This window comes from Haplochromis burtoni, unplaced genomic scaffold (assembly GCF_018398535.1).
Source record: "Haplochromis burtoni strain Fernald_Lab_line unplaced genomic scaffold, NCSU_Asbu1 Contig_240, whole genome shotgun sequence".
Taxonomy (NCBI): domain Eukaryota; kingdom Metazoa; phylum Chordata; class Actinopteri; order Cichliformes; family Cichlidae; genus Haplochromis; species Haplochromis burtoni.
The window spans coordinates 419,154-430,804 of record NW_024582601.1 but is presented as its reverse complement, the minus strand read 5'-3'; the positions used below and the strand labels follow the sequence as shown (position 1 = coordinate 430,804).

General features: G+C 45.7%; 1 protein-coding gene across 2 annotated transcripts in view; it reads left to right on the top strand.

The window, feature by feature from the left end:
• Positions 1 to 10,844, top strand: part of LOC102302978 (teashirt homolog 1) — a 37,893-nt gene extending 27,049 nt beyond the window's left edge. For both annotated transcript variants that reach the window (XM_005937675.3, XM_005937674.3), the window contains exon 3: positions 3,997 to 10,844. In XM_005937675.3, the coding sequence (XP_005937737.1) occupies positions 3,997 to 7,535 (3,539 nt within the window). In that variant the 3' untranslated portion in view covers positions 7,536 to 10,844. The remainder of the gene's footprint in view (positions 1 to 3,996) is intronic.
• The last annotated feature ends 807 nt before the right edge of the window (positions 10,845 to 11,651 follow it).

Sequence of the window (11,651 nt, the reverse complement as noted above, 5' to 3'; positions counted from 1 at the left end):
TATAATTGAAATGTGCAAAATGATAGTTTTTCTGATATGTAAACGGAATTAAACTTTGTTACAGTGTTATTCTGTAGTATAAGTATTAAAAGTCACTTCCATAATAAATTATTTTATAACTCAGTACTGTTTGACACATTAGTTGGTAACATTGCAGGGAATGTGTTGTCATCATTATTACAGCTTACGCGTCAGCTTATTTGACCATCGTTTGAAATCATAGAGGAAAGACGAAAAAACACCCCCCCCTTTGCCTCTTTCTCGCTCGTTTCATCGCCTTTCTGCCTTTCTTATCTGGTTTGTTTGGCTTTGACAGCGGCCAAATGGTGAAGCTCTGCGAGCCTGACAGAGAGTTTTATTGATTTAACAACCAGCAGACTCGCAGCAAAGAAAAAGGAGAAAGCAAAAAAAAAGGAAAAAATGGGTAGGGCGGAGAAAGATACAAAGTTTTGAAAAGGAGTGATATGTTTCTGCTCTGCTCCTCGCCAAAAAAGCTGACGTATCCCGCTGGTTGTATTTCATTTGCTATCATTTACAGAAGTCATGCGCACACACACACAAAAAGTTAGGCTGCGTGTAGACGGAGAAAATGTTTAAGAGATGATCTGTACATAGGTCCATCGCTCTGTCTCGCTGTGAGGCCCAGTGTTGTGTTGAGGCAGCAGGCAGGGCGTTCACCGCAGACTTTTCATCAGAAAACATGATATCAAACATAACAGGGCACTGCACAGACTCGTCTCTGGTGTGGTCCCTGAGTGCTCGCGTTAAACACACAAACTTGATCACGGATTGCGATAGCAAACATCTGTAATGGCGCACGGCGCTCTGCAATCTTTACATATTAGGCAGAAGTTAGAATCAAGGGTGCTTCATGGGTGCATTAGTTGGGTAGTCCTTCAGGAACTATCTCATTTAAATATGAATAATAATAAATGAGGCAGATGGGAACAAAACACATACTTGAGCTCTTTTAAAGCTCTTATCTCTAATCAAATAAGGGTCTGTGTTCCAAAGTGTATTTGGTAACCAGAGACATGAAAACCTTTGATAATGCATGCATTACAGCTCTATTAAGTGTGTATGTCAATCTATTTGTGCATTATGCATTTTTCAAAGAGCTCTTTACAACACTTAAAGGGGCTTGTACAAACCCATTTTGCTACTTTACAAATTTTATAAGCCTTTTTGTTAGCGCTACATTAACCCTCTGAGCAGGTACCAGGAGATCAGAGACACTGGGTGGATAAGTCTTGCTTCCTTTCCCCGTGTTGTTGCTGTTGTTGTTGTTGCTGGTGATCTGGCGTGGCTGGTGGCGGGCTTGATTGCTGCTGCTTGTGACAGTGAGTCTGCAGTCCTATCCTGGCCGCACTGCCGCCTGTCTCCTTGATGGCGGCACGTCCCCGAGCAAAAGTGACAGGCGCTTTGGCGCCCGTGCAGATGGCCCTGCTCACAGCCATCACCCACTCGGCAAACCAAACCGCCAGGGACGGCACGCCAGCCCTTCCCGGGCCCGCCCCTTGCTGCTGGTGTTGCTCTGCATATGTGCATCCAGGAGAAGAGAAGGGGCTTAATCTGGCCGCCAGTCACAATCGCACTTCTTCAAGTTGCGGGTGATTGAGTTGATGCGTAGCTTCTAATATTTGTTGGGTTTTAGCATCCTGTCAGAATTCATGCAGCATCTCAAAACAGATGGAGAGATCATTTATTTCAGACTCAAGTTTCATCACGAACGTTGTACGTTTATGGCTTGCGAAGCCGTCCACTTGCTGCCTGTGATTTTTACAGATGTCTGTCTCTGCCAGTCTTTTGTCTGTGGGCTTTTGATATCTCCCTCTTTGTTGTTTCCATGACAACATGGCAGGACAGGAATTGATTGACAGGGATCGTCAAAGGGTTCCCTGGCGACCTGCTCATCGTTCGAAGCCCCTCCCTGCTGCAGTCTGTGTTTTGTCACTCACCCAGGGATATTTCTGATCTGCTGCTTCTCATTCCTGCTGTCTGTGTATCTGCGTGTCTACTTATTGAACACTGCCAGCTATTGGGGTTTAGCTGTTTTTTTTGGCTGCAGCTGATGTGAGTGATTCACATAGGTAATTCCTACTGTATGCTTGCGCCGTTCCTGTGTGCTTGAGAAGAATGGATAGCCGTTCTGCAGGATGCTTTGTATATTAAAAAGGCTGATATGTATTGATAGCCTCCTCTTTTGGAAGCGGGTTAGTGAGAGGGAAGGCACTGTAGCAGAAGACACTCTGCAGATGTGTTGTAGAGAGTACAGCACATAATGCTAATCTGCTGTGTTAGGGATTTTCAGGAGTTTTAGAAACTGTCTCGGTCTCAGTCTGTCAGTGGGATTGAAGCGCAGCCAGGTTCTCCTGTAGTGCTCTCATTTCACAGAAATCCTGTCAGGCGTTAGGGGAGTATGTTGCTCATTTGGAGAAGGGTGTATCAGTAGCACACAGCGAACTCAGACTTATAGGCAATATTATGGTCGGTGGGTTCAGGTTCGCGCTGTAAGAGCAAATGTGTACGAGTGGGGGGGAAAATGCATAAAGTACACACATGGGCACGGAAGGTGAGCATGCGTGCGGAGTCGCAATCGCAAACAGGCACTTACGGAGGCACTCACACGTACGCACATGCACATCATCACATACTCACAGTTGATGGTGCAGCTGCTCACCTCCTCCCCGCCGCCACCCACCACCCTCCACCCTCCACCCATCTCCTCTCAGGCAGCAGTAAATGGTGCCAGTGTATATATATCAGGTATTATGTCCACTTAGATTATGATATGACAGGTTAGCGTGCCGTTTGAAGTTGACAGCACATCTGTTTCATCGGGAGAGACTGATACTGGCATGTAGGACACACATCTCACCATGCAGGAAGGAGATAAAGGAAGAAGCTAGGGGGCCGTCTCTCCTGTCTCCCTGCCTCACTCACCCTCTTCTTTCTCCCTTTTTTCCCCTCTCATTCCGCCTCTCCCCACCTAACAAACCCACCGCCTCCTGCTCACTTTTTCTTTCTCTCCCACGTCTTCTACTCATTCACTTATTCTCCCCCTAACCATCTCCTGTCTGCGCAGCTTGCTAATGCTTACTGTGCCTTTCTTTGCATGCACACACACACTCACAAAAATGCACGCCTCCAAATGCACGTAGTCTGTCTTTCAATCTCGTTTGTTTTTACGTTTTTTTTTCTCCTTGAAACCTGTTACATCTTAGTTCTGTTTCCGCTTGGCTTTTTTTCTTTGATCGAGTGTTTGCCTTCCTGTTTTAATTTGTCTTTTTAAGACATTGTCCGTGTTGTTGTGGATCATCGAACAGCTGGAGTGCAAATATATAAACTGGTTGCATTTGTATCGCTCTCAAACCAGAGAGCATTGTTTTTCCAGTTCCTGCATAGTAGCACAGTGACCGTCAGCTAATTGGAGTGGGTTAGGAAAACTGTGATATCTCCAAAGTGGTAATTTTTTTCTTCTGTCCCTCTCCAGTCGAATAACTTGAATGGGAGAGGAGCTAGGCTTCATGGACTAGATGAGTGAGATGCAGTACAGGCTTGGAAAAGTGAGAAAGAAAGAGAAGGGAGGGAGCTGAACATGTAAGCATGCAGCTGGCTAACAAGGCCAAACAGCCAGTCATTTCCTGGGGAACATGAGGCATGTGTGGAGGAATAGATAGTTGGGAAGGAAAAGGACAACTGTCAGAAGCTCAGTGATTTATTTTTCCCTTGGAGGTTTTTTTCACCACTGGCTTTCAGAGACACATGTGTGCAAAGTACACACAAAGTCATGCATGCATGCAGACATATACGCACACTCACATTGGGTGAGAATAAAAGCCTGCATTTCCCACCATTGAGCATTCATTCCATGTTATTTTGACAGTGGTCCTGTTAGTGTGCTGTAAATCTTTAATTTCACTGAGCTGACCTCTTTTCTTCTCCCCCCCCCCTCCATTTTTATCTCCCCTCTCTTGCTGTCTCTCTGTACTCCAGCGTACATGCCCGAGGACGAGCTTAAGGCAGCTGCTCACGATGAGGAAGAGCACCTGCAAGATGACGGCCTCTCATTAGACGGCCAGGACACTGAGTTCCTCTGCAACGAGGAAGAAGAAGACGTGGATGGGGGCCGACCACCTAGCTACAGAGACTCCCCACTCAGCAATGGCACTAACCCTGACGCTGGATACGGGTCTCCACTTAGTGATGCTAGCGACCGACTTGCAGACTTCAAGAGCACCTCTTCCAGGGATGGTCAGGAGAGGGAGGGCTCAGCTTTTCCCTTCCGTCCCAACAACGGCCTCTCTTTCCAGGACAGCCTGGCACAGATGAAGGCCGTCTATGCAAACCTCATCTCAGATGCCTCTTGGTCTAGCATCACAATGGACATCATGAAATCTAAGCCTGCTGCAGCTGGCAGTGTCAACAGTGCCCTCACTAGTCCAGAGCCTGCCTCTACTGCCTCTGTGGCCACAACTACAACCATAAATAAGAGCAGTGGGGTCAACATGGCTAGCAGTCACCATAACGGCAAGACCTCCAGCACCACTGTCAACCACACAGGGAGCGCAAGTGGCAGTACAAATGGCACAGCAGCTAGCTCTGTTAGCAGCCACAGTGCAACCAGCAGCAGTGGGAGCAGCAGTGCTGCTGCCAGTAATGGTAGTGGTGTAGCCTATGACTGGCATCAGGCAGCACTTGCCAAAACACTTCAGCAGACCCCCTATCACCTTTTACCAGAGCCTAGCCTCTTCAGCACAGTGCAGCTCTACCGACAGAACAACAAGCTGTATGGCTCTGTTTTTACTGGTGCGAGCAAGTTCCGCTGCAAAGACTGCAGTGCTGCCTATGACACACTGGTGGGTTTGACGGTCCACATGAATGAGACGGGCCACTATCGAGATGACAACAAAGACAAAGAGGAAGATCAGGGAAAGCGCTGGTCCAAACCACGTAAGCGTTCCTTGATGGAAATGGAGGGGAAAGAGGACGCCCAGAAAGTTCTGAAATGCATGTACTGTGGCCACTCATTTGAATCTCTGCAAGATCTCAGCGTTCATATGATCAAGACCAAGCATTACCAGAAAGTGCCTCTCAAAGAACCAGTGCCAGCCTTGGCCACTAAACTGGTGCCCACTTCAGCTAAAAAACGTGCTATCCAAGATGCTATAGTCTCTCCATGCTCCCCAGACTCTATCCATGCTGGTAGTGGTGGTGGCAGTGTCTCTCTTGGGGATGTTGGCAAAGACACAAAAGCTGCAGCTAACCCCTATGTTACGCCAAACAACCGCTATGGCTACCAGAATGGTGCCAGCTACACATGGCAGTTTGAAGCTCGCAAAGCACAGATTCTAAAATGCATGGAGTGCGGGAGCTCCCATGATACATTGCAGCAGCTGACTGCCCACATGATGGTTACAGGTCACTTTTTGAAGGTCACAAATTCTGCTTCCAAAAAGGGCAAGCAGCTAGTCTTTGATCCAGTGGTGGAAGAAAAGATTCAGTCTATCCCATTACCGCCAACCACCACCAGACTCCCTGTTCCCAGTACTGTTAAGTCCCAGCCAGTGTCTCCTGCACTATCCTCTGGCTCAGAGGAAAAGAGGGAAGCGGGTGAGGATGAAAAAGTCGAAGGAGGCGAGCAAGTGGAGAAAAAAATCAAGGAAGAGAAAGATGACTCAGGTGAGAAATCTGAGACTGACACCACCTCGTATAAATACCTTAGAGAAGAAGACCTGGAGGAGACCCCTAAAGAGGGTTTAGATATTCTCAAATCCCTTGAGAACACAGTATCAAGTGCTATCAGCAAGGCTCAGACAGGCACGCCCACCTGGGGTGGCTACCCTAGCATTCATGCGGCCTACCAGCTGCAGGGTGCCGTGAAAAGCTCAGCTACTGTTCTACCCCCGACTGTCCAGAGTGTTCAGATGCAGCCAATGTTTAACAGTGGTCTACGAAGTCTTGTGAGCGACCCCAACTCAGTCATCCACTCACCTCGGAGCCCTTCCTCTCCTACTCCCCTAAGGAGCAATGTCACCGCCATGGAGGAGCTCGTGGAGAAAGTGACAGGAAAAGCTGCCACTGTGAAGAAAGAAAAGGAGGAGAAGATGGTGAGCCTGGAACGATGCCGACAACCATCGCTGGGAAAATCCCCTTCCCCTGCACTGAGAGAACAGCGAGAGCATTTGGCATCTCCAAATGACTTTTCTGTAGGTAAACCATCTGGTATGAGAAGTAGCAGCCCGGGCAGTGTAGATTCAGAGCTTATCTGCAAGAAGGAGCCCAAAGAGAGCCTAGTAGATAGCCACAGCAACCATTCAAAGAATGGTTCTGAGACGTGCCAATCCCCAGTAACTAACGGAAACAGTCTTGGCATCATCACCGATCACTCACCTGAAAGTCCTTTCATCAACCCTCTTAGCGCACTCCAATCAATCATGAACACACACCTGGGGAAAGCCTCAAAACCAGTAAGTCCCGCAGCAGATCCACTGTCTATGCTTTACAAAATCAGCAACAGCATGATGGAAAAGCCAGCTTTCAACCCAACTCCTCAGGGCAAGCCAGCTGAGCCCGTCAACCACTACCAGCTGTATGAAAATAATGACCAGCCCATAGACCTGAGTAAAAATAAGTCCGCCACTAATAGCAACAACAACAACAACAACAAAAGCAGCAGTGCACTTTTGACCAACAGTAGCGTTAATGGTAACAAACCCCTTATTTCCCTCCCTGACACAGTCTCCTCACCCCTGAGAGAGAACGCTCTGATGGACATTTCAGACATGGTAAAGAACCTCACCGGGAGACTTACGCCCAAATCTTCAACTCCCTCCTCCATCTCAGAGAAGTCGGACGCTGATGGCAGCGCGTTTGAGGATGCCCTCGAGGACCTCTCCCCAGTGCAGAAGAGGAAAGGGAGACAGTCAAACTGGAATCCCCAGCATCTCCTCATTCTGCAGGCACAGTTTGCGTCTAGTCTGAGGGAGACCCCAGAGGGCCGCTACGCCATGACCGACCTGGGCCCTCAGGAAAGGGTCCACATCTGTAAATTCACGGGCCTCTCCATGACTACCATATCCCACTGGCTGGCTAATGTCAAGTACCAGCTGAGACGAACTGGGGGCACCAAGTTTCTCAAGAACATGGACTCGTGCCAGCCCGTGTTCCTCTGTGGTGACTGTGCCTCTCAGTTCAGGACTCCCTCCTCCTACATCAGCCACCTGGAGTCTCACCTGGGCTTCAGCTTGAAGGACCTGTCCAAACTGTCAGCTGAGCACCTACGGGAGCAGCAGGCTGCCTCGAAGGTGATCACAGACAAAATGACATTCGGCAGCCCCCTGTCAGCCTTGACCACGCCAGAGGACGACACAGGCTCCGTGTACCAGTGCAGACTTTGCAATCGGACATTCGTCAGCAAACACGCAGTCAAACTGCACCTCAGCAAGACCCATGGCAAGTCTCCAGAGGACCACCTGGTGTTTGTCACCGCTTTGGAGAAACTGGAGAAGCTAGACAAAATGGAGAAGGTTTAAACAATGTCTCGAGCTGAGAGTAAAGACTGACAGCTGTGGAACTGACTCGATTTTCATTGCACTAAAAATGATGTTGTTCACAGTTACTGCACTGGGCCGAACTGAGCCGCCAGAAAAATAAAAATAAAAATCAAGTCTTATTATTATTAATTTTTTTTTTGTGATAACTGCCTGACTGGACCATGTCTTTTCATGTCAATTTGTTTTTGTTTTGCCAAGCTTTTTTACACTTATTTTGTAATATATTTATATGCTATTTGTCTGATCTGTGCATGTATTTTAGTGAATCAAGGTTAAACACGAGATTTTAATCTTTTCATGGCAAAAATACAACTACTGCTTCAACGGTAAAAGTGGCGAGTGGACAGAATTGGTGGAAAAGATAACTGTATATTACTTGATATGAAGAAGGTGGAAAATTCAATGTATACACCAAAAGAATGAAAGAATACCCCGAAAGACTGAAGTAGCACCTTAGACAGTTGAATTTGTAAAGAGAACATGTTTTGAAATATCTTGCATTTGTCAAAATCAGATTTTAAAAGATCAAGGATTATCACCCCACCCCCACCCCGCCCCTCTTTCCTTCTTGGGTTTCTGTCACGGCAATGTTTTTGATGATGAATGGCCTGCTCATAAATCTGTCAGTGTAAAAAAGAGGAAAAAAAAGATCACATGAACATTTGGAAAAACTGAAATGCTGCTTCTGGTTCTGAGTCAATCAGTGGAAATGAACGGCCATCGGTATGCAAGTTTGCTGCAGAAACTTTTTCCTTGTTGTGAAGTATCACCTCATAGCAATTTTCCAGGTGTATGGTTTGTTACAACTTTTCTCTTTCTAAACTGTGTCGCTTTATTCAGCTGTAAAGAGAACAGTCCGTCACGTGTAAATGATTACCAGTGAAATGTCAGTACTCCATGAGACATATCTTACCATTTGAAAAACGGCTCAAAATTGTTTGTATCTTAAGGTGTGTGCATTCTTGAACTTTTATATTGTCATTTTTATATACAAAAAGAAAAAGCTAAAAAATAAAAACAGATGGTGTACATAGATATATGCTGTAGAGCTACGAAATGACCTTTTTTTTTAAAGAAAAATACAAATTTAGCTTCTTTGGCTTGGTTTACAGAAATGATTTTAATTATTACTTGCATCCAACTTGATGCATGAAATGGTGTGGAAAATAAATAAGCGATGCACAATGACTATACATTTCAATGTTTTATCGACAATATTGTAAAGAAAGAAAAAAAACCACGACTTTTTAGCACCGATTAGTTTGTTTCATTTTTCTTTTCTCTCTCTCTCTCTCTCTCTCTCTCTCTCTCTCTGAATTGTAAAATAAACCCCAAAGCAGTTGTTAACAGTCAGATTTTTGTGGTTGTGTGTTCTTTTGTCATGGCGGTGCACCAAACTCAAAATGTAAAAACTCGGCTTTGTAGAATTTGCTCTCGAGCAAAGTCAAGTGTGTACACCCATGTCAAATCCTAACCCAGTGTAACAGGATTTCCTCTAGGGGCTATTCTTAGCAAACTGGAGGTGAGATTCGAAACGTCTCGCTGCTGGTACATATTCTGTGTTCTGTAACAGGCCTGCTTTTATGTTTTTCCCAAATTGTTAGACAAAATAAAAGTCACTGGTGTCATACTTACAACTGATGACTGAGCCGCATCATACCACCAATGATTATAATGATGAAGATGACGGGGATGATAAGCCTGTAAGGGTGCCTATTGTACAGTAAGAAACCCATGCTAGGCTTGTGACTGGCCTTCGGAGGGCCGTTCTGAAAGAATCAGTGTTGTATTAATGACGGCAGTGTATTTTTTGCGTGTCTTCTTGGAGCAAAATCAGATGGCTGTCTGTTCTGCTTAAGTTTTAAAAAAAAAGGGGCAATAGGGAGCCTATAATCAAAACTGAATAATACATTTTATGTGATTCTTGAGACGCTATGGGTGAATCTGCGGCCTGTGTCACATTAATCACAACCAAATTGAATACATGTGTGCGATAAATGCTACTATTTTAGCACATGTACACATTTTTTTGGTTGATTTGTCCAACTGTATTTTTTTTTGATGAAGTGTCACTTATCACTGGATACAGGCTTTTTTGTGTGTGTTTTTTAAATTGTCAGTCAGATATAGTGGAAGTTGTTGCAGTTTCTCGTTCCACTTTACTGATCATTTTCAGATATTTCGTAATTACTGTTTTGGACAAATCACACAGCTTCTGTGTCATCAGTTTTGTGTTTTAGTTTTGTTTTGTTTTTGTATGTGTGTGTGTGCGCACAGTTGACTTTTGTTATGTTTCACATCCAGCTTTATTAAATTTATAGAACTGCCTCAGTATTCAGCCGGTGTGAAAGCTGAAAGGAGATTTATTAGGGGCCACGACCTCTGTGTGACCCCCAGCCAAAGGTATCAACAAGCTTTGGGGTTTTCTTCTCCGGGCAGTCCCGCAGGTGAAGCGTCTGCATCAGGAATCCGATCTCTCATCTCGCCCTCATGTCTCAGGTTTCTGATAGAGTACTTACAGTACCAGCCTTTGTATGGATGAAGCCATGCTGCAGTGTTATGACTTCCATTCCTCACACTCACAACATGTCTTGTGTCAGCTGAGTCAGTCACACATACTCAGTCTCCCAGCTATATTAGCACGAGTGTCTTTGTGCAATTACACACCTCCTCAATCTGACTGCACCTCGCTGTGTTGATACATGGATTCAGTGACAAAGGAAACACAGGCAGAGGGCAGATTAGCCCTGGCTGAAGATGCAGCTTTCTCAGAGAGGGGACTGCTAGAGTTGGGTTATAAAACAAACAAGGCAGATAAACAAGCAACATTTGGAGGAGATAGTGTTCCCTGCACACCAGAAATAAAAAACACCTTGTAGGTTTAATACCCCACAGCTAAACCTGTAATTTTGCTGCGCCGTCAGATAGCTCCTGAGCCGATAGAGACTCTTTCTTGCTTTGTTAGAGATCAGTGCACTGTTTCCTGTGCGTATTCTATGTAAATTACATGCGATAATCGCCACGCACAGCACAATGCTGGTTCCCGCGGTGCAAACGGAAACCGAGGGTAGATAAACGCAGGCTGGGCAGATTTGCATAGCCTTTGTGTTTTGGGCGCTCCTGAACGTGAGCCCTGAGGATTGGTAGGGATTTCCTCAAGGTTTTGTATAAGTAAATGCCTGCTTCCTCCCAGGGCTTGGACCATTATGTACAGCAGACAGGGGTGGGTGTAGACAGAGGGCGCAAACGGAATAACAAAATTACCTGGGCTGGTGGGAACATGGGGAGGGAGTATTAACCTACACACACACACACACACACACACACACACACACACACACACACACACACACACACACATATATATATATATACAGAATGTATATATGGGATAGCATGGGAATGTGTACTCAGCTTTACACTCTTATCCAGTACATTGCATAAAGCACACTGTTATCTGTTAAAGGCAGTCATAGAGAGGTGTCACACTAGGGTTAGGGCTCACAGAGAAATGAAGCTGAATGAGACAGGGTTTGTTGATCCAAGCGCTCGTGCCGTTTGATCTCTTCTCAGAGGTTCACCTCTAAAGTTCCGAGGCGTGTTATTACTTCAATATGTGCGCATGCTCAGCGGAAACAACACCTGTGGTTTTCCCTGACAAGTCCTTTTGAACAGCTTCGCATGTTCCTGGTCGTCGTTCCAGGTTTTGTGTGTGATAGCGACGCGGAGTTCATCGTCAACCACGAAACAAAGACAAAGCTCCCGCTGAGGATCCCGGCGTACGTCTGCAGTGTGCAAAACCTCTAACTTTTTGCACACAACTCTGACGTATGGTTTAATACCCTTCCAAAATACCTCAAACCAAACAAACAATGTCTGACAGAGAATCAGCAAACAAAGCAACAACGACTGAGAGCCTTTGTACGGGATCAGAAACTAAAGTCGGAGAAATCTGTTCGGATCCTGATAAGAGGCTTCATTGTGGAAATTGCATTCGGGAAGAAGTTATCAGTATTCACGTTTAGCTGAGGATACCTGCCTCTGTCTATTTTTATGTTCATCTAAGTCACTTCGTGGACTTGATTCATTTTTGTT